Source organism: Drosophila hydei, unplaced genomic scaffold (assembly GCF_003285905.1).
Source record: "Drosophila hydei strain 15085-1641.00,03,60 unplaced genomic scaffold, DhydRS2 tig00008119-arrow-pilon, whole genome shotgun sequence".
Classification (NCBI taxonomy): domain Eukaryota; kingdom Metazoa; phylum Arthropoda; class Insecta; order Diptera; family Drosophilidae; genus Drosophila; species Drosophila hydei.
In genome coordinates this window covers 2040737-2064259 of record NW_022045830.1, presented here as the reverse complement: position 1 = coordinate 2064259, position 23523 = coordinate 2040737, and the positions used below count along the sequence as shown (strand labels likewise).

Genomic DNA, 23523 nt, shown 5'->3' with positions numbered 1-23523 from the left:
ACATACATATACATACATATATTTATTTATATATATTTATTTATTTATTTATATGTTTCTTTCCTTTTTTCTTTTTTTTTTTTGGCAATATTTTGTCATGTTCTTCTCTCTATGTGTGTGAATCATGTTTTTTTTAATTTATTTTACTTTTCATATTTTTGAAATGTGATCATAATATTTGAAGTCGTGTCAAATGTTTAAATGCATTCATATTTTGTAATTTTGTTAGAATTTGAAGTTGAAATACAAAACTATTTTTTTAATTTTTCCCTCTTTCATTTACGTAATATCGAGCGACATTGGCAAAAGGTAAAAATATTGTACTACAATTTTGCATTTGAATTTATTTATTTGCTGCAAGCTGAATTTCCTTTTTTTTGTAATTCATTTTCCTTTCTGTTGCATTCTGCATGTTGCATGCTGCATGTTTGCGTTTTGTTTGTGTAATTGCATGCAACGTGGGAGTTCAGAGTGTACACTAGAGATGAGCATCGTGACACGACTCACGACTCAATGGTCAATACGGTTTGGAATATTTCTAATGTAAATCATAGATTAGGTGAAAGTATGAAGTGATATATGTAATATTAAAAAATATATATCAAATACTGTTATAAAAACAAATGCTTGTATATAGAAATTTGTGGAATTACCATAAATGCAAGAGTTAAAATATATGTATATATACTCAAAAATATATTAATATAGCTAGAGAGCATAGAAAGTCAGTTCTAAAAGCAATTTAGCTTATACATTAAATAAATAAATATACAAAAGTAAAACGAAAATACAAAAGTATTTGAAAAGATTTTAAGAAAATCATTTTCCTATTCAATTATTTATAATATTTATAAATATTTAATATTTGCTTTATTTAAGCATAAGTCTTAAATAATCATGATTTTAAATAATATATGATTTTAAACTGCTATATCTCAATATTGTTGAAGCTCGTATTCTATGCTGCTCTGCTCTGAGCTTGCTTCTCGTGCTCGTGTTAGCTGTGCACACGACACGCGCTCATCTCTAGTGTGCAGCTCATTGGCCTTCAATGTGTTCGCATACGCATTGTGTTGTTGAGCTGATTCCATTTGACTATATAGAAGGGTATTTTGCTATATATGTATATATGTATGTATGCTGAGCGAACTAAGAACGTAATTAAAACTATATTTGTAGCATACGCAATGCCTCTCTGCGGGTGTGTGTGAGTGTGTGTGTGTGTGTATTTGAATGTTGACGTTTACGGAGTTTAGTTGTGTTTGACTGTGCTGTTTGCATTCTGGTGGTTAGCAACACTTTTTAATTAGTTGAAACGATTTCAAAGAACGGGGGGCAATACAAATCTTTGCTTATATATATATGTATGTATATATCTGTATATATATAGACATAGTCATGCAAGTAGAAATGGTAAATAAATGAGTTTGAGTGTGATGTGAACCAAAAGCTAAATATCAGTTCCATGTCTTATAGAGCCACAACAACAATAGTAAGCAAAAATAAAATACTATATATATATATATATATATATATATATATATATATATAGTAAAATCAAAAATCTCTCAACTATACACAGAGCTTATATTAATACGTGCAGCAGCTATATATATATATATATATATATATATATATATATGTATATATAAATATATATGCATTTATATATTAAAACTTTTTGGAGCATCTATGAGATCTGAAGGGAAAAAATTCGCTATTTACTGACATTTATCGCTATTGATTTTTACTCATTCATTATATAATATATAATTCCTATTATTCTTATTATTATATGTTCATGTTTTTTTTTTCTTTCATTTTTCATTTTTGTTTAATGTGCAATCATTTGTTTTTCTCATCAGAAATCAAAAATCAAAAATCCCTTTGAGCATTTGGCCCACAAAATACCAAAAAAATGGGGGGCGCCGTTGTGTGTGTGGTTTTTGGAGCTGTGTAAATATTTGCTTGCATAGTATGTGTATTGCCTTCTATTATTTAATAAATCATTTATATTTCAGTTTCAATACTCGCTTACGAAGCCGAAAAGGGGTATACTGGCGCTCTGATTGAAATTTGAAATTTACATTCATTATATCTTTACCAGGAAAAAACACTAAGTAAGTCTTGTATAGTTCTTTGCTAAAGTGAGTTACTGTTGAGCTCTGGTTCTCACTCTATTTATATATATAGATGGGTAAATGGAAATTACGAATCAACCATATCATGCACAGTTTGAGAGCTACGAGCATGAAGCTGTTCAATTAGATCAATGTGGAGCGCCTCTAAACATAGACATTCATTAGTCGAAAATCGAAAAAACATTAATTTTCTAACATATCTAGCTCAGCGTGAACGAGTATTATGTAGTCGGTTAGCCCGACTGCAGTGTTCCATTTTGTTTTTATTTGTATTTGCCTTGATGCAGTAAGTAAATCCGCCTTACAATTACCTTTACATATTTAAACAACAGTTGTGCTATATATATATACATACATATATAGATATATATAATTATATATGTGTATCTGGCATTCAGCTGTTTGTTTTTTTTTTTGGAAATTTTTTTCTATGCTCTTAGATTTAGTTATTAAATTAATAATTTACATTTACATTACCAAGCTCGAGTTGTAAACATTCTACACAAAAATTATTCTGCTGCCTTTGCTTTCGTTTTCGATTCCTACTCTATACGAATATATATGCGATATAATATATATACATACGTATATATAAAGGATATACATACATATATAATATGATTTACACCCATGCATATTCCATTAGAGATAGTAAAATTTTTTAGTTTTCAACTAGTTTTGGGAGTTCAATTTTTATGCTTTTTTATTTTATACATTTATCTATATACAATATATGTTCTTAAATATTGTTTAAAAACAGATAAAATTAATTTGAAATTATTATGCAACAGTCAAAATGCATTCAGATTGTATAAAAACTCACTTCTTGGAGTCTGCAAATAACGAAATCATTTTTTTTATAGCTCAACATTTGCCATACATATTTTTGGCCTTTTAATTTTGCCTTTAGCAATTAGCCTTTAGCTTTTTTATAGCTATATATATGAGCTCTTTGATTTATTGGCATTTATAGTTCTTTGTTTTAGTTCAGCAGTTTGGCAACCTTTTAGCTAATTTTACTTAATTTGGAAGTCAATTTCAAGAAAATATTTATGAAAATACAATTTTTATTATTTTATAATGAATTAAGTAAATATTTATGAATGAGAAATAATAATTTAAAATCGTTTAGCTTTTGCAGCTCTAAAACATGTTAGAAAACTATATACATTTTTAAAAAATGTGTGAAAGCATAAACAAATGTTTGTTGCATAGTGTAATCCGCACAGCTTAAAACTGTTTGGTGATAAAAATATAAAATGTTATTTCAAAATGTTATTTGAAAAAAAAAAAAAAAACAAAACTTAACAAGTTCCACTAGATAGAGGTACGCAATTGTTTTTGGCTTTTTTATTTTTCAATTTTGGTTTATTTGTTTTTTTTTTTTTTTTTTTTGGAAGAGCTAGAAACTAAGTTAATGTATGTATGTGTGTATGTGTATGTTTTTTATCTAAATGTGCTGATGATGCATTGTTAAAAGCATTAACATTTAAAACTGAGCTTTAAAACATTTTCTTTTTGGCAACTTTCGTGTTCTTATTGAGCGGGGCGCATTTAAAATCAATTTATATATATTTTTGATTTTAAAAAATCTCTAAAAATTCTTCTACTATGTACATAATATAAATAAATGAAAATTAAAATGTACAGTATATATTTATAAGTATGCTATGGCATGGCTAAAAACTATATATGTATATGTACGTATATTTAGAAAACAGTTGATTATATATATCAGGTATAATATTTGGGGTAGGGGAACTCTAAAATCTAATATATCTAGTATATATATATACATGTATTTATATATATATATATATATATATATATATATATATATATATATATATATATATATATATATATATATATATATATATATATATATATATATATATATATATATATATATATATATATATATATATATATATATATATATTCATGTGGCTATAGTGGATTATACAATGAGCAAACAAATTTCTAACTGTTTATATTGACTATATCCATGTATAACTATATATATATATGCTTTATACATACCAATTTTGTACAACTTATGGAACTAAGTTTTTGGTCTAGCTTTGTTTTTTCTCATTTTTTCTTTTCGTTAAACATTTACCAAATAAGACAAACTACGCTTTTAATGGCAATTGCCACTGGAACCATTTCGAATCGTCATTTGGCATTCGCCCCGTTGGCCAATCAGCTGTGAATGACAAATTTTGATTTGGTAATTGGCATGCGGGGCGAATGTCAACGCTGTTCAGTGGATTGCATCTAAAATTTAGGAATGGGTTACCATGGATTCTATATGTATTTCGTTTTTACATCTAGTTACACTACATTTTTTGGCTTTTTATGGTTTTTAAAAATCATTATTAATTTCTGCACGCTGCTAACATAACACTCTCATATTCTCGAAAGACTTTTTTGATTCTACATAAATTGCTCTTGGATTCGCATTCGCGCATTCTGTTTCAAATTGCAACTGCGACAGTCAATAGATCGTTAAGTTTTCTGTTAATTTTTGTATTGTTTGGTTTTTTTTTCTTTTTTTTTTTGGTGTATTTTTTATATATATTAAAATGTTACTTGAGAAGAATTTTGCTGATATGAAACAAAACGATTGCCACAGTGGAGTTTTTCTTTTTGAATTTTTGTTTGCGCTGTGAGCTGATTGTTTTGGGTTTGGGAGCACAATCTATTGACCGACAGATGGCGCTGGCTACTGGTGCTAGCGGGCAACAACGAAACTATTGGCCGACAGGTGGCGCGCTTTACACCTGTGTGCCATAATACTAGAGCGAAACAAATTCGCCTGCACCGGCACCAGCACCAGTACCAGCATTGCCCTTCTCCATGCCCGGCGCCGGCTCCGTCGTTTGCAGCATCTGCTGATGATGATGATGCTGATGCTGGTGCTGCAGCTGATGCTGATGATCCTGTGCCGTAGTCTCCGCCTCTGTCATGTTGGAATCGGCCGTCGTTTCGCTGAACAGCGTCTCGTTCTCGTCTGGCAGCGACAGCGTCGAGTTACCCAAGCCGCCACTGGCAGTGATGCGGCGTCCCATATTATCGTATTTGGGATAGGCGGAGCTGTCACGCAACGGAGTCGCCTCCACAATTGGCGGCGTGCTGCAGGCGGATGTGGGCGCATTGTTGATACAGCTGGCGCAATTCGCAGCGGACATGGTTGGCGCTGCTGTTGTCGGATGATGGCACTGCACCACGGCGGTGACAGCCGGCGGCGGTGGTGGCGGTGGCAGTGGCAGCTCCATGTCACTATTGCCCCCACCGCCGCAATGATAGCCGCCCGTCTCCAGATTGTACGTAACGATCTCGTCATGGGGATAGAGATTCGTGGCAGCTGTTGCAGCTCCTGCCCCCGGCTGCAACGACGAGTCCTTCTTCAGTATGCCGCGGCGGGTCGTGTGCCGTGGCAGCGTAGCAAATTGTGCCACAGTTTGACCATCGCTGGTGGTGCTGCTGCTGCTGCCCGCAGCATTGGCATCCGCCGTGCACTGGACATCCTGCAAACGCTTGGGTATGTTGAGCAGATCTGGATACATGTTGATGTCGGCGCCGTCGAGCATATCCTGGGTGACAGAGACGCGTATGAATATATTGCCAAATGTGGGGTTCGGCACAATATTGGAGCAAAACTCCGGCGGTGGTGGAAAGACGCCCACATTCAGTGGAAACTCCTCCGACATCTGGCCGTGGCCATGCGAATGCGAATGCGAGTGCAGCTGATGCTGATGCTGATAGCTGGCCATAGAGGTGGGCACACTGATCAGTCCACAGGTGGGATCCTTGACGGTCATCAGCTGCTGTCGCATATGCTGACCAGCCTGACCCTGGCCAGCGGCGTGCACTTGCTGCTGCTGCTGCTGTTGCTGTTGGGCCAAGCCCGAGCGATGACTCTCCACAGCGTGTATCTCGATCTGATTGAAGCCCAGCGTGGAGTCCGTCTTGTTGATCGAGCTGGGATTGTTGTCAATGCCATAGCTATCGCCGCGATCATTCGTGGTGGTGGTCACACTCGAGTCCAGCAGCTTCTTCTCCTGATCATTGAAGCTAACGCTCGACTTGACGCCCGCCTTGTTGGCATGTCGATGCTGACGCGTCGTACGCTTGCACAGACAGACCACAAACGAGATGGCGATGAGCAGGAAGACGGTGCCAAAGATGCCCATGATCAGGCCAAAATACCAGAATGTCTCCGGTGTCTTAACAAGCACATGCTGCACAATCTCGCTTAGATAGATGCTAATATTTTGGGTCATCGATCCAATCAGATTGCTACCCGTGCAGGCATAGGTGCCCGCATCGAGGCTGCTTACATTGAACACGGTCAGATTGCTCCAGAGCTTATCGGACGTGATGCTCTCCGTGTCGAACAGGACGTTGTCATTGTCCAAAATCTTGCCATTCAACTCCCAACTGACCTCAGGCAGTGGATCACCGTAGACCAGGCAGCTGAATGTCGTATTGCTCCCAATGTCAATGTTAGTTGCCTCCTCATTGTTGAAGATCTCCACGCGTGGCGGACAGCCAAACAGCTCATCATCGACACTGTCCCAGGTACGATCCTTTTGCACCGGCGGTCCTTTGCACACCAGGCTGACGGAGCTCAGCCGGCTGCCCACGTACCAATTGCGAAATTTACGCAGCTTGCAATTGCATTGCCAGGGGTTCTCCTCCAAGGAGAGGGTCTTCAAATTTCCCATGTGCTGGAACACGTATTCGCTGAGGCTCTCCAGCAGATTGTTCTTCAGATTGAGAAACTCCAGCAAATTGAGATTTGCCAGCGACATAGGATCTATGTAGGAGATCAAGCAGTCGTGCATGTCGAGAGTCCGCAAGTGCGGCAATATGGGAAACTGGTAGGCGGACAAGCGCTTGAGAGGATTTCCATTCAAGTAGAGTATGCGTAGTCTGTCATTGCCCATAAACGTATCCTTGTCGAGCATCTCGAGCTTGTTGTCCGACAGATCGATTTCCACGAGTATTTTCAAATTGCGAAAACTTTCCTTGTGTATATATTGGACCTCGGATTTCTTCAGATAAATGCGCTGTAGGTTGAGCAGACCCAAGGCAGAGAACTCCTCCCGATTTAGATATGGTATATGATTATCATTGAGCACCAGCACCTGCAGCTCGGTGCTCAGTGTGTTCGGTATGCTCGTCAGCTGAAGCGAGCTGCATATGGCTGACTTTTTGCCATTGGTCCATTTGCAGGTGCAGTTGGAGGCGCAGCTCAGCGACCAGTCCTCCGCCCACACCCAACCAACCAAGCTGGTGAGGCACACGAGCCAAAGCAGCTGTTGCCAGGCTGCAAAAAAAGTGTTTGAGTGAGGGCACAATTTAAATGGCAAAGATAAAGTTAAAGCGAAATAAATACACTAAAGAAATAAAATGTTAGCTTCGACTAGTCGAAGATGGAATACCCTGCACAAAAAGGTTATATTGTGGATATATTTGCCGTAAGGCTTACAGGTGGCTAGCCTGATTAAGTGATCTTGTGTAGAGCTAATTGGGTTTTCATATAAGAAGTTCATTAGCATAAAGATTGTTCTTAATAAGTTTGAAAATAAAATATTCCTTTTAGACAACATACGGTTTTATATAGTATACTGATTTAATATGAATTATTGCTTAGATGTTTCGAGTCTGTGGCTCAAACTTCATATTTGTATTACTTTTTAAATAAAATTAATTTTTATTAACTAAACAATTAGCTTGACGAGACGCGGACTGAACTTTTGAAAAAAATATATTTTAAAATATATATTATATATATGGCAAATATATTGCTTGCATTAGTGGGCTGTTGGTTCGAACTACGCAGAATAATTAGAACTTAAAAAGAAAAAACCAGAAAAGACTTGTAAAAGCGGACTTGTGTGAAAGCGGAGGGCTTAGTCTGAATGAGAGGCAGACAGCCTAGTCTCAAATATTTTGAATGCAATATCAATTAGGCATATAAATCTATAGATTTAAATGTACATCACATCTAAAGGTTACACAGTTCATGACAAAATTATAATACTCTCCTGTTCTCTCTCTTTCTCTTTCTTACTTTGAACAAAAAATCCAATGATTGACGACCTTTGGTTCAAGCTTTTGTTTTATGTGCCACTTACCTGGCAGCCGGATGCTGCTGCTGCTGCTGCTCCCTCTGCTCCTCTCTCTGCAGCTGCTGCCACTGCTTTTGGTTCTCCATTTCGCTGCCATGCTGTGCATTTGTCCCGCTGCGTATTTGTTGCTGCGTCTGACCCTCTGCCCGCTGGACCTGGACCTGGACCCCAGTCTCGGTCGCGACCTCGCCAATTGATGACTCTAAATGGCTTTGGCTGATTCGATTGCCATGTTTCACATCATGTTGCCGTCGCTGGCGAAAGGGGGCTCCATTACATATTACTCGGCACTTTGGCCACTTTTCTGGCACACAGAAGGCAAATTTTTGCCGCTGCACTCGACTGCGACAGTTTCTTATCGAATTTAGTTTTCAGCTCTTGTTCCTTTTTGTTTTTTATTGAGTTCTCTTTCTCGCTTCACTACACGCGCAGAGCCGCTCTTTATGTCTCCTTTTAGTTAGCCTCAGTGCGCTCAAGCAAATGTTGACCAGCTTAAAGGAAGAAAAGAAACAAAATCTAAGAGTTAATATTTGTAGTTCGAATAAGTTTCGTATTGACTAGAGTAGGCAAAAAAAAACAGTTGAGACTTAAGGAACACCCCTAATGCTATCGATTGTAAAAGCATTTTGCAACTGCTTGGAGTTAGCTTGAGGCTATTATAAAACAAATTACTCGAAAGAGAACATAATTTATTATTTATTTATTTTATTTCAGACTAAGACTATTTCTATTTTTATAGCTTTTATTATTATTTCATTATAAGTAAAAATTGTCAAATGTGAGCAAATATTTTAAATACAGAAAGCATGATGAGAAGTCTTACTTAAGGACGAATACTCTTTGGTTATGAATCTATCGAAAAGCTAAATACATAAGATAGGGAAAGGTGTGGAATAAAGCTAAATTTACTGTGGAGCGAAGAAAGAACCAACCTGTCAGAAACCTTTTAGGGGAAGTCAAAGTAGAGATAAGAGTGGAGCGAATGAGCAAAGACAAAGTTGATGGGAAATGAGTTTCGCTATTGCGACGGAAAAGGTGGGAGCTGGATGCTAGAGCTCTGAGGACAATGCTCAGTTAGAGCTTATAGAAGTGCTTCAAGCTGAAAAAGAAGGCGGAATAACGCCCAGTTCCCAGGTGGGAGATAGCTAGAGAAAGAACGCTTAAGTTTTTTTAGCAGCAATAGCAAATGCAGCTAAGATAATGACTTAGTTAAAGATAGAGCAATATCATTATTATTCTCATTGCGTTTGAGATTATATTTCTTACACTTATAGAACAAGATATTAACCTTGTTATTAGCTACTCTGACCTTCAACTAAAGCAATACAAAATTCACACACCTCACTGTGATTCGAACCCTGAATTTCCTGGACTTGGCTGATTTCCCCTTGAATGGCTTTGGTTAAAATCATTTGAGGTTTGAGCTTGATTTGACTGCAACAATCTACGTATCGTTTCTTTTGCTCTTGCAATAAAATTAAGTACAGAATCTTTCTTTTACATTCATTCAACATTTTCTCGGCCATCGGGCGCCTTTTATTTCAGCAACAAAAACCTTGAGCAGGATGAAAAAAGAAACGTCATTTGCAGCAGTGTTCGGCATTCGGATTAGTTTTCAGTGTTGGCCAGGCACAAAGCTGATTCAGATGCTTCCGTTTAAACTTTTAAAGAATGCGAGACCGTTGCAAAGGGAGACAAAGAGCAAAACAAAATGGACTTTACTTAGAGCATCATTTTCAGGAACAATGTGCATTGTGTTGTTGTTGTTGTTGATTGTAATTGTAGTTGGCTCATTGGTAATCTCAATTTACCGAAGCTCGGCCAGTAAATGGAAATGCCAAACAATGGGCCAATGGGATCGGCCTTTAGCCAAAGCTTTAAAATGGCCTATCAACAACAATTTGTAGTTCGTTGTTCACGTTAAGAATGGCGGGCGGTTTGAGCTGTTTGCTGGGTGTTTCACAGAGCAACAATGCGGCGCAACAGCTCTGAGCCCACGCTCTGCTCCGCCCTCGCCGTCGACGCTGCCGCCGCTGCTGCTACCCACTCGACATCTTCACAAAATCAGCATCAAAAGCCTGTCGAATGGTTTTTTTCATTCTCTTTTCTTTTTTTCATAAATTTTTTTTTATTTTCGCTGCAAAGAGACGCAGCAACAGCAACGGCAGCAGCAGCAGCAGCGGTAGCGGCAGCTTGAAAATGAGGCACAAGTAAAAATTTGCTTCATGCAGCAGCAGGCAAATGCTGCAAAAACTGCTGAATTACCCACCTACATTCACACACACACACACACACATACCTGCACACATACAATGAAAACGAAAAATGCTCTGAAGGTTCATTTGTCAATTTGCCATTTGAATTTGTATTTGAGAAATTCACTTGGCCGCTTTTGCGCTTTGTTCTGGCCCCAGTCTCAGCCTCCGTCTCATTCATGGCGCATCTCTCACTCTATGCAGCTGTCTCGCTCTGACTTGGCTAAGATGCTCTGGCAATGCGGATAATATTTCCTGTGCCAGTGCAGCAGTTGGCAGCGCAATTGCAACGGCAACTCTTCAGCCCAAGCCCTGCCCATAGCCAGCCTTGCCGCCGCCGTTGCCGCCTCTGCTCTGGCAATTCAAACTGATTTTTTACCCGCTGCCTTTTGTGGCTGCCACATGCCACACTGTCTGTCTGTATGTATGTGTGTGTGTTTGTGTGAGCCTTACAATCGTCGACAGTTTTATTTGTGCAGCTTTATGAGCACTCACACACACATACACACTTGAACAGATCCGCAACGGCAGACACTCGACTCGACTCGACTCGCCTCGCCTCGCTCTCGCCTGGCCTCTCCTCGCCTCGTTGATATATTCATAAATGTAGCACAGTGGGCCGCAAAAGCCAAAAAGCTAATTCAATGGCCAATTGACAAAAAAAGAGAAGAAGAAGTATAAGAAACAAAATGAAACGAATTCGACAAAATGGTTGCAGAATATTAAAAAAATATTATGATAGGATCTCAGTTGATATGTGGAAAGAGTGCTGCAGCCGCAGCAACTCGTAAAGCAAATCAATTAACTGATACAGATCAATAAGACAGCTATGCTCTATAAGTATTCGGAATCGAACATGCCAAGTGCAGGCATATACATCGATAGATAGTTGCTAACCGGAAATTCTTAAACTAAAATCACTTTTCGTTCGGCTTTTGGCATTTGGCAGTTGACCGGGTCAGCTGGGCCGATGGGCCAATGGGCGAATGGGCAAATTGCATATACCTCGCATTGTATTTGGTAATTGGATTTCCTTGTGCGGCCAACAACAATTTTCATGGCTGCCATTGTGCCAAAGTAATTAATTTTGCTAAAATTCATAAAGCTAACAAATATGTTGGAAATATATTGAAAACTTTTCAACTAAAAGTATTCAACTTGGACTATACCCCGTAAACAGAATGTCAATATAACTGTGAGTCCAGCTCAAAACTTAAAAAAACAAACTGAAAAGCTGATTAAAATAATTGAATTTCGTTAACAACTTTCACTTTACTGAATTCAGTTTTTATTTTAAATAAATTTAAAGTAAATTGGAAAAATTTTTTATATAAGCGAGCTGAAACTACATGAGATTTGTGTTAATGTATTTTTTCTGCAAGGAAAAACATTTAAAGAAATGTTTTGACTTTATTTTTTTTCTGAATGTATAAATCGCTTTCCAGCTGCATTTATATGAATGATTTCAAAAGGGCTTAAATAGTATTACTTGAATTAAAAAATAAAATTAACTCATATGGAGTTATGCTTAAAATCCTTTTACTGTCATCAGTTTTTTTTATACTATTGAGACCTTTGCAACACCTTTACAGGGTATATACACACACATATATATGGCAAGCCAGACAGCTTCATGCTATTTCTATAGAACACAAAAGCATCTACTAAAAACAAAGCCATTCATTTATGATTTTCTCAGTTATGCGTGAAATGAAATCCACAGAGATTTCAGCAAAATCATAGAAACTTGTGTGCGCTCTGCTAAAGCTCCACAGCTATATATACGTGAATCGATGGATAAGCATTTATGAAAGACGTTTGAAATTAATATTGACATGAGCGGAAGATGAAATATTAATTGGCATTTGAGACTGTTCTTCAAAGCAGACGCTCGAGATGCTTTCAATTAAATGCATGCAGGCAACGGGGCGTATACTTAACTTAATTAATTCATATACAATTAATTTGTATGCTGCATTTATTGCAATTATATATGTATACATAAATTTTGACTTTTACTCTTCTGTCTAGACTTTGCGCAAACCTCACGCATCATTAACTCCAGCTCATGAGCTGCAACTGAAGTGTAAACATGATTTTCTGCACAGTTTGTCGAAATATTTAATTTGAAACAATGGCTGAATGAATTTAAAGTGCAAATAAAATTTTGGTTGCCTAAGTCAAGTTTCTGACACAAATATATTAATTTATAATAATGTATAAACAATATTCTTGCTGAAGGATAAATACTCTTTTTAACATTGACTTGTCGAAATGAACCTAAATGCGGATTGGCTTCTATGGCAACTGAGCTCTTGGGCATAGCTGACTTTATTATACTCGTTCACGCCACGAGTTAATAGGCGTGCCATAAGCCTAAAACGTTTCTATGCACAGCAGCTCAAGAGTTATCTCAACGCATGCAAGATCCTAGCTGATTCTGGTGCTAAAACTAAGAAAGTTATTTTTATTTTATTTTATTTATTATTTATTAATTAGTTTAATTAAATTTACTTGCTAAAATCTAGTTTTCTAACACAAACGTTGTTTAGTTTTTTACACACTTGTCCCGCCTCCAATACGCGTAGGTTCTTTATTTTATTTATTTATTTTATTTATTTTAGTTTCAAGTAGCTTCAAATAGGTGTGTCTTTAAAGGAGAAGGCTACTCAAAATTATAGCCAAATTTCTGGTCTTTGGCTTATATAGACATGCAGACAGACAGCACAATGAACTGTGCAAGAAACCCAATATACTCGTTTCTCACATCTCAACCAATGACAATTGCTTAAAGTCACCCAACGCTGAGGCATCTGTTGGTCAGGTTAAGTTGAGAGCGACGAGCGCGTGGGAAATAATTCTTAGAATATCAAGGGTATCTTTGATGTGTTGGGGTAAGTGGCCATCCGAGTTGCACGTTTTTTTGCTGATAAACAAAACAAATCGTAAAATTCAATTGAATGAACCTGTCTCGCCTCCGAGTGCTGAAAGCTGTTGCCCTTGGAGAGTTCGTATTTTTCAGTCAGTTTGTCTAAAACAAAGTTCAAAGACCAGCCCTTTTTTAAATATTATTTACATGTTAATCGCTGTGACTCTAAAGAAAACAATCAAGCTACTATATTCGAGTTCTTGATGAGCTTTGCTTGAGTGTATGTTCTTGGAATATTGACAACTATTTATTTCAATTTGAAATTTGTAGGACCATAGGGAAGCATAAGAAAAAATAAATATAATTTTAGAGACCAGATTTGCTGATATTCAGAATGAATTTCGAAAACATGTCTAGCTTTTATTTTATATAATATATATATTTAATAATATATATGTTTACAGATATGTCATAGCAAAGTTCAAAGCTAAAAGCTCACGCTTTAGTTCGATTCATCATACATATATAAGCCTCAAGTGGGCGGCTCAAATCCCACAGCATTTATCAATTTCAATATTTCTTCAATACTCTCTGCCTCTCTATCTCTTGCTCCCCTCTCTCTCTCTCTTCACATTTACTCTCTGGAGACCGCATTTGGTATGCTCAACTGCAGTATATTCGTAAATAATGCACAGGTAAAGTTGTAAATAGTAGACAGAGGCATAAAACAGTTGGTTGGTTGGCTCTGGCTGGTTGGCTGGCGGGCCCTAACCATCATCAATTTTAAGAGCTGTTAATATTTAAATACACATGTGTCGCATGAAATACTAACACTAACTACACCACAATATGACCCACTTTGAACCCAAGCTTGGCACTACATGGATCCGACCGCCCCAAAACTTCCACCGTCCGCAATTCAATTGACATGCAATTTCAGCTGCGGTCCGGCATGTAAATTAAAACTTGTCACGCCCCGCTCATTTGTTAAACTAATGAAATTGAAATTCTAGAGGGGCGGACCTGAAAAAACTCAAAACAAGCTAAAAAAAAAAGAAGATATATAAATATATATATACATATCTCTATATGTATCTCTATATATATTTACATATTGTTCGAGCGCCAAGCTTATGTACGGAGGCTGCGCTGCATTACCAAATTAAAACTGACAAAGTGCAAAAAATAAATAACAAAAAATGAGAAAAAAAACTAAACAAAGTTTTTGGCAACAACAACAAAAAAGTTTATTTATTTATATAAGAAAAGTTTTACTTTGACAACGTCCAGCTCGTACCACGGTGCGTATGCAAATGCTTTAGCTTCTGCTGCTGCCACTGCCAGTGCCACATGGCAACACCTCCCATTCGCATTGTTGCTGCCGCCGCTGTGCCAACTAAGAGACAGAGGCAGAGGCAGAGGCACGTGCGAAAGTGCGTGCAAATGCAAATGGCGATAGAAAACTTTTTAAATTGAGCAAACATTAACGAAAAGGCAAAACAAGCGCTAACAGAAAAAAACGCAAATAAAAGAGCACTAGAGAGTAGAGCCTGCACTGCGCACAGTTACCCTGTAACTAGTGACGAGCCGGGTATACGCCTGCATATACTTTCTTTATAAGTCGATCATTTTCAATGCGTATATTGAAGCTTTATCTTTAGATATCTCGAGCGTGCACCTTGTGCAGTTACCCTAGCTCCGGAGCTGAGCTGGGGTATACACAGAATTACATACCCAGATGGTGTATATGGTAACTAGTTATCGATAAGTATGTCAAATTAGTTCAGTTATCGATAGTTTTTAACAGAAATTAAGTGAGCAACAATTATTGATGCAGACACTGACGATATCTTAGAGATAGCATCAAAATTTATATTCGTTAGTTATCGATAAGTATGGCAAATTATTAAAGTTATCGATAGTTTTTAATATACATTATCTGAGCAATAATTATGACTGCAGACACTGATGACATCTCTATATCTTGGAGATAAGATCAAACATATAATATCTAGTTATCGATTACTAAGTTAAATAAGCAGAGTTATTGATAGATTTTAGTATACATAATGTAAGCAAGTCATGTGCAAACTACATTTAAAATTGAAAGCTTGTAGCTCACATAGGTTCTGAGTTCAAGGGGTGCAGATGGATAGAATTCTCGAAAGATTCTATCCAAAAGTAAAAGGGAAACATGAATGAATCAACAGCCGGCTTAGATTATAAACTTTCACTACAATATGCATTAGCTTAGCATACCCGAAATCAACTAAGCACAGGGTAACTATAGAAAAAATAAGATGATGAAAAAGTGGAGCAAGCTGCTCTTATCGCACGCCTATTTGTTTGTGAACATTAAGGCGCCTCAATCTTTCAAGGACAACAAGCCAAGTGTAAACTGCAAAACTTGTGCACAAAACTGGGCTGGCGACTGGTGTGAGTCTGTGTGTGCGTGTGGGTGTATAGACCAGACGCATCAGCAAGTTGGCAGTCAAGCAAATCCGCATATAATCGGAAAATGTCACAGAAAAATAAAATTAATGACACTTGGCCGCCTCGGGCGCAGATTAGTGACCGTGTTGCGAGTTTTATTGCTCTACGGAAATGGAAATGGTTTCATAAATACACATACACACGCACACACATGGACAGCACAATGCAATTATCTGTCAGCAAAGTGTGCGCACTGTACGTGAGGAGGAGCAGCAGCAACAGCAACTGTGACAGGACATTCGCCTTTGGAAGGCCAGGCCAGCAGGAAGAAAAACGCTTTAAGCACACTCCGCCCAGCTGGTTACAGTTGTTGCCTTGTCACCGCTTACAATTGTTTGCCATTGTGTTGGCTGGCCTGGCTCCGACTCGCACTCCTCGTGGATTGCCACACTGCAATTCCGTTCTGAGCTGACGCTGCAGCTGCGCTGCTCTTGGCAGCTATACAACTGAAAACCATTTGAGTTGACGCCGTCTCCAGCTTCATCTTCATCTCCATCTCCAGCACCATCTCTATCTCCAGCTACAGCTGCAACTGCTGCTGCTGCTGCTGCTTCACAGAAATCATCGACGTCAACGGCGACGCCAGCGACATGAACATGACCTCAGCGACATGGCACAATTTGGTAGCCAAAAGGCAGCTGCAGCAGCAGGGCAGCGGGCGGCAGCTTCTTCTGTGTACACAGCACTGGCTACACTAGCTTTGGGTTTGCCAAGCAACCAAGCAGCCAGCCAGACGACCAGCCGGCCAGCCAGCCAACAGTATATTTGTGTGCAACCGCAAAAACGCACAACAAACACAATAAGCAACTGTGCTTGGGTCAAGTATGAACGATTATTAATACCCTGTAAATTATTATCTCACAAAGCCAACAGTTTGCTTTGTTTTTCTAGTTCTTTCTATATTTTGACTTATGAAAAAATAAAAATAAAGCTATCGATATTTATCGATTGTGTATGAAACATGAATATCGAAATTGATATCGATATATTAGTAGACTTGGTTAAATAGAAAAACTTTTTTTTTACAATCTATATAATATGTTTAGGAAAACATATTAAATATCGATATTTATCGATTATAAATAATTTGGCAAGTTTTGATGGTATGCAGCTCTTAGCTTGAAACATTTCTCGTGCTTCCAGTTCAGGTTTTATCCGAGCAACGCTGATAAGATGTAATAGAAGGGAACGATAATTATCGATTAAAGACCAAAATGTGCTTTAGGTCTACAAAATGATAGTCAAGTGTCTTGCTTCCTCTATATGTAACATAATTTTGGGCACTTTCATCAGACTCTCGTTTTTGGGAGATTTTATGTACTTACAGGGTATAAATAATAACCACAACGTTGCAGCTGGATGACGAGCTGGAGCAGTTGAGCCAGCGACAATAACAACAACGCGAGGCAAATGACAATAAGCACAACAACTGTGCACACAAGCACAACGCACACACACACTGATAGTGCATACACGACGGTTATTTGTATGCATATATAGACACACACACACACACACACGAATATATTTCGTCGGGACGAACAATTACAATACAAACAAACGTGCGACAGAATGTGAAATACCGCAACCGGAAGTGGTAGATGCAACAGCGACTGTGGCATAAGATGGCGACAATGTTCAAGAAGAAGAAGAAGTAGTTGTGATGGTTGAAGAAGAAGGTGAAGCATGCTACAACAGGGCCAGGACCAGGACCAGGACCAGGACTAAGGCTAAGGCTAATGTTGAGCGCAGCTATGTCGAGCGCTGCTCGACAAAGATAAGAACTTGGACAAACGTGCGGCCAAAAGGAAACGGCTAGCCGTCTATTACAACAGTACACACAGTTATCATACATACACAGAGATACATACACCTCCATGAGTATATATGTATGCATCCATACTTCATGCGTAAGTACATTTGGCTAAGCGAGGTGCGCCTCAAATGTTGCTAAGGCTAGCGATAGCGATTGTTTTGCGGTATCAGTTGATATATCGATAGTCTATTGTCATTTAAACGATAGGTTAATCGACGGCGTATATCGATAAACGAGAGTTTTTTAAAATGTTTTGAGTATATTGTCTAGATCATATATGATTATAAATATATATAAAACTTCGTGTGTTGAAAGTTATGGCAATCGATAATTTTATCGCTCATCTTGCAGAGTATAAATATATATGACTTATATATGATGTATAAATTATATATATTTTTACTTTCAGCAATTGAAATTATATTTTCCTTTTCCAGAAAGTCATGAAATTTAATTTGTATAATTAATTGAAGTCAAATTCCATTATTTTCAAGAAATTGCTTTTTGAAAAAGTGACTTGAAATATGGCGTAATGCAAAGTCTAATGAAATACCTCGAATTTACATAGCTCATTCATACGTATGAATATGTATGTATATGAGTGTGTGTGACAGTGTGTGTGTGTAAGTGTGGTGCACTGCAGCGGCCATTGAGTAAAGTGGAAGTGTGTTAAGCAAACAGCAGCTGCAGCAGCTGCAACAACAACAACAACGACAAGCAGCAGCAGCAATAATAATGCTGCCTCCGTTATGCTGCTAACCAAAAAGGATGTTGACTCGGTTTTGAGGAACTGCAGTTATTCGTATAGCATACTCATATATTCATTTACTTGACATGGTCGAGCCCACAGGATTTCAGTCCACTCCACTCCCAACAGCAGCAGCAGCAGCAGCAGCAGCAGCTGGTGCTGTTTTTGTGCAAATTTCATATGCAGTCTATCCCAAAAATTAGTTGCATTTCCTTAGACACCCATTGGGTTCATAACCCTAACCGCTGGGCACTGTGGTGCAGCCCCTGAATGCGGCCAAAGCAATGCGGAAGAATATTAAACGGCTTTTAAGTGCTGCCTATTAAAGAAAACACAACACAACGGTCAAGTGTGAGTGCGGCAGTGGGGAGTGCTCAACGAGCAGATGCCCAGCCTTCAGCTGCTATCGATACTTTAATATTATAATATATTATAATAATATTCAGAAATCTTGCGTTCCTTGATCACTTAATTTCGGAGCTATGCTTTTAGTTTATTGCTTTATTATCGATATTTATCGATTTTTAATATATAGTATAAATATAATAATATATAGTATATAGTATAAAGTTAAGCCCATTTAAGTTTACTGGGCATTAGTCTATGGCATTACAAGATCAACCTTTACCTGCAAAACATATTTGAACAAAAGCATTATAGCCCTTCTCTCTCACTGAGGGCAGGCTAAAAGATTAACAAAAAAATAATATAAAACAACATGGAATGCCAAACAGCATTTACAGCTCAGGTCAAGACCCAAAAGCACTCTCCGTTTGCTGGTCACAAAGTTGGAACATTTCGAAATTTGCAAATTGAGTCCAAAACACTCAGACAAAGAAGTAAAAAGGTGCAAATGGTGCTTAATGAACAACTGCAAGATACTCTGCGATGTTGCTCTGTAATATCTTCATACGCCCCAGTGGGGACTGTGTCGAGATTGGAGAGATATTTGCAACCGAAGCAGCATGAACTGCTGATCTAATATACCCCGTTTGCAACTTAGGTACTGAGTAGAGAAATGTGGCATGGCATGTTTGCTGCAACATCAACTTCGACTCAGACTCTGATAACATTCATCCACCATCCGAGGAGAGTGTGAAAACTTTTCAAGCATTTCTTATTTAACTTTTATTTGCTTTGTCTTTCTTTGTTTTTTTTTTTCTCACTTTTTTGGTTTGTTTTTATTTTTGTTTTGTTCATTTTTATGTCTCTCTAATGTGTCCCCTGGGAACTGGGATTGCAAGCGCTTAAAATTTCTGAAAACCTTTTTTTTATATTCATTGTCCTGGCGCACCTTTCGCCTCTGCCATTTTGCCATCTCTGCGCTCGTTCGCATTCATTAATTCACATCGGATAAATCACAAAACGTTTAATGTGTCAAATAATTACAGAGCAGTCGACGGCGTTGAAAAGGTTGATTTTCTAGTTAATTAAAAATTACATTAAAAGCGAAGAAAATGCAGTATTAAAATGAAATAGATTAACTTCAATGAAGCTGTGTCTAATAATGATTTTAAACACGCATACGCCATGTAGTGCAGTTGTTTATTTAATGTTAAAAGGTTTTTAAATTTGAATTAATTTGTATAAAAATGAATTTTTAATCACATTCACAAAATCAGACTTAAAGTAGGTATACGCCATGTATTTCTGCTATTTATTTAAAGTGTATGTATGTATATAAGTAAATTTTTAATAAATATTTCTAAATAATACTTAAAATGATACATATATTTGTTGAATAATTATAAAATTAATATGTTAATTCAATTTTAATGAATTTTGCGAAATAACACTTTACGTATACGCCATGTATTCCTGCGCCATGTATCCTACAAATTAATTTGTAATAAATATTACTAACTAAGGTTTCAAGAATTATATATAAATAATTGATATGTTTAATTTCAGTTTTATATAAATTAAATTCAAATAAATCTTGCCAATAAATTTGGCACTAACAACACTTTCGTTGTCTTAACACAGTTAATTCTGAATTGAATATAAAATATATATTTCATAGAAACTATAATTGTTCATTGTTATTAAGCAAACAATTGTCAATTAAATCATTATCGCATCATATCTAAGCAACAGTGTAATTGCTCTGCGCTGACTAAGCTCTAATGAAAAGCTTTCTTTGATAACTTTCAGATTTATTTATTAACTCTTACAGCCAGAGGAGAGAATATTTTTTTAATTGGCAACTGTTCTCTTGATTCATTGGAATTTCTTTGGGGTTTTGTGTGTGCATGGGAGACTTGAGTTAATTACAACTTAAATTGCTGGCAACTGCAATGGTCAATGACCAACAGCCGCTGACCCAATTAGTTGAAGCAGCTCAATGAAAGAGCCCAAGGAGCAGCAGCAGCAGCAGCTGCCGCCGAAAAGGGCAACAGGACGCAGCAGGATAGAGCATAGCCAAAGCCATCTATGTACAAGTGGCATTCATTTCAAATTCTGTTTATGGAGTTTTAGTAAAGTGGTTTCACATTTTTCACTACCAAACTTGTTATATACCCTAACAGAAGGAGCAAGAAAAGTTTATCAAAGTTGATAAGGCTTGGCTTTGATTAATATTGCCTAATCGAGAAAGACAAATATGTTTTGAATTTTCTTATGCTAATTAGACACTCAATTTGTGAAGTCTTTTAAAAGGTTTCAGCGGCAAGCCCACAGCTTGATCTACTGATTTAGTCTAGAATAATGTTCTTGGCATATTTTGTTTTTAAAGATATATTTATCTGCGACGAGCTTCACTCTGCTTCTAAGATAATTGCAAGTCAATTTTAAGCAAATTTTATAAGATATCTATATTAGTCGACAACGAATTGAGACGACTCTATCCAGCAAGGCATCAGCCATCTTTCCCCTCATTCATCTAACAAGCTTCACTATCTCACTTAATGCTAGAGCTATAACTTATTGAAATTAACTTGTATTAACTATATATATATATATATATATATATATATATATATATATATATATATATATATATATATATATATATATATATATATATATATATATATATATATATATATATATATATATATATATATATATATATATATATATATAAATTTACTATAAAAGAATTTGTTTTGTATTCTACATTATAATCCCAAATATAAATATCTAAAGACGAATTCTATAGATTTATGAGTTGATCACAAATACTGCACATTTCTGCCAGAGTATATCAGCTATCTATATTTGTATTCTCTTCAGTCTTGTTGCAAAGCAACAACATTTGAGTGTAGTGCATAAAGTTGAAGACAAGGCTTTTGGCTTTTCAATTACAAAGGAAGAAGCAGCAGCAGCGAGCTAAGCTACGCTGACAAGCTAAAAGCATTTTCCAGGAATTGAAAAGCACAAAACTTGGCGAACGACAACTTTTCTCATATATATATATATATACACACATATATATACACGTATTTTGGCACGTTTTAGATTAGCTTATAAATAGGCAATCCGAACAATAGATCCAACTAAATTTGTTTGGGCTTCTGCTCGCTGGCAGCATTCATGCATTTTTCATGCAACGGGTAAGATTCAAGCTAAAATAACTTAACAAAGCTGTAAATATGATGAACTGTTGCCGGGCTGGGCCTCATCATTCTGAGCCCAGTTGCGACTCTGAAGGCGACAAACTTGGCCAAGTTTACGACTGCCCAGCGGCGGGCAGCTCTCTTAGCAGCGCAGCAGTTGAAAAGCTGAGGATGTAGAGGATGCAACTATAATTGTAACTGTACTGCCAGTGCCACGCCCACTTTATTTGCCTACTTTTTTTTTATACACTTGCTATGGGCATAGGAATTATGTTAAACAGCGTGTAACGCTTATATATCTACTGATGTAGGTAACATGCTCATCTCTAGCATTCTATCTGTATGTCGCTGTCTTTTTGTTTCTTTCTTTCTCTCTGTATCAGTTATACGTTCTTTCAATCTGCCTCTCTATTTCTATCTCGCTCTCTCTCTGTGTCTCTCTGCCTCACTCTCTATCTATGTGCCTATATCTTCATATTTCTCTCTCTCTATATATATATATATATATATTTATCCCTATCTCTACATCTCTTTCACTCTCTCCACATATATCCTACCTCCCTCTATCTCGCTTACCTACTCTATATCCATTTCACTTTATCTGCAAACATATCTTAAATTTCGGACATTACCAAAGTGATATCATCTGGATCCCATATCAGTTTGTCATAAAACTTGAAACTTGAAATCCTCGAGCAAATGTGTCGAATTGAATAAAGAAAGTTTGCCATGTACCTGACTACCTGACTGATAGAGGCATAGAATAGCTTATAAAGAGCTCAAACACTTTAGCCTTGCATGTGATGACTATATCAGGTCTATATATAGAATAGCCTATGAGTTGAACCTCAGTAAATTTCTCAAAAATTCATTGAATGAGCCTCAGTTAGCGTTAACATAATAAGACACATCAAATTGTTATTCCCCTATGCTGCAGCGTCTGTGGCAAGAATAGAGTATTATATGTTCGTCATGCCTCGTCTAGCTTTTCAATCTTGTTCTTCCTTCAGTTGTCCCCCGTCAGGCACTTGGCCTCCATAGGGCAGCTAGCAGCTAGCTGCCGTGGACCAATCGCATCAGCGCCAGCAGTTGCTTTAGTTTAGTTTGATTCAGTTAGTAGTTTGAGAGAGTTAAGTAGTTTTCTAAAGTTTTATGAATTATTAAGAGGATTTTCGAGTTTTCCGCTAGCCTTTCAGTTGCCAGAGCCGCCCCCGCACAGACCCGCCCATACAGTGTCCACTTTTATGCTCGTCAGCAAACGCCTGAAAAGCTGTCGAAATATGCAATTTTCAGTTTGTTTTTTAATTTTTCATGACAAATTCTGGCGCAATGCGAGCTTGTTGTCCTTGTTGTTGTTATTGTTGCTGTTGCTATTTTTGTTGTTGCTATTTTTGTTGTTGTTATTGTTGTAAGGCAGAGCATTAGTTACAGCGTTGACTTGTTGGCAACTGGTTTGACGCCCGCAGCATGGCAAACGAGCTCTGAGCTCTGAGCTCAGAGC

The 23523-nt window shown here is 37.2% G+C and overlaps 1 protein-coding gene across 2 annotated transcripts in view; it reads right to left on the bottom strand.

Moving 5' to 3' along the window:
* Window positions 1-4223: 4223 nt before the first annotated feature.
* LOC111594458 overlaps window positions 4224-23523 on the bottom strand; it is a 58481-nt gene continuing 39181 nt past the window's right edge. For both annotated transcript variants that reach the window (XM_023307754.2, XM_023307755.2), the window contains exons 3-4: window positions 8291-8775; window positions 4224-7479 (exon numbers count right to left, since the gene is read on the bottom strand). In XM_023307754.2, the coding sequence (XP_023163522.2) occupies window positions 4943-7479; window positions 8291-8390 (2637 nt within the window). In that variant the 5' untranslated portion in view covers window positions 8391-8775 and the 3' untranslated portion in view covers window positions 4224-4942. The remainder of the gene's footprint in view (window positions 7480-8290; window positions 8776-23523) is intronic.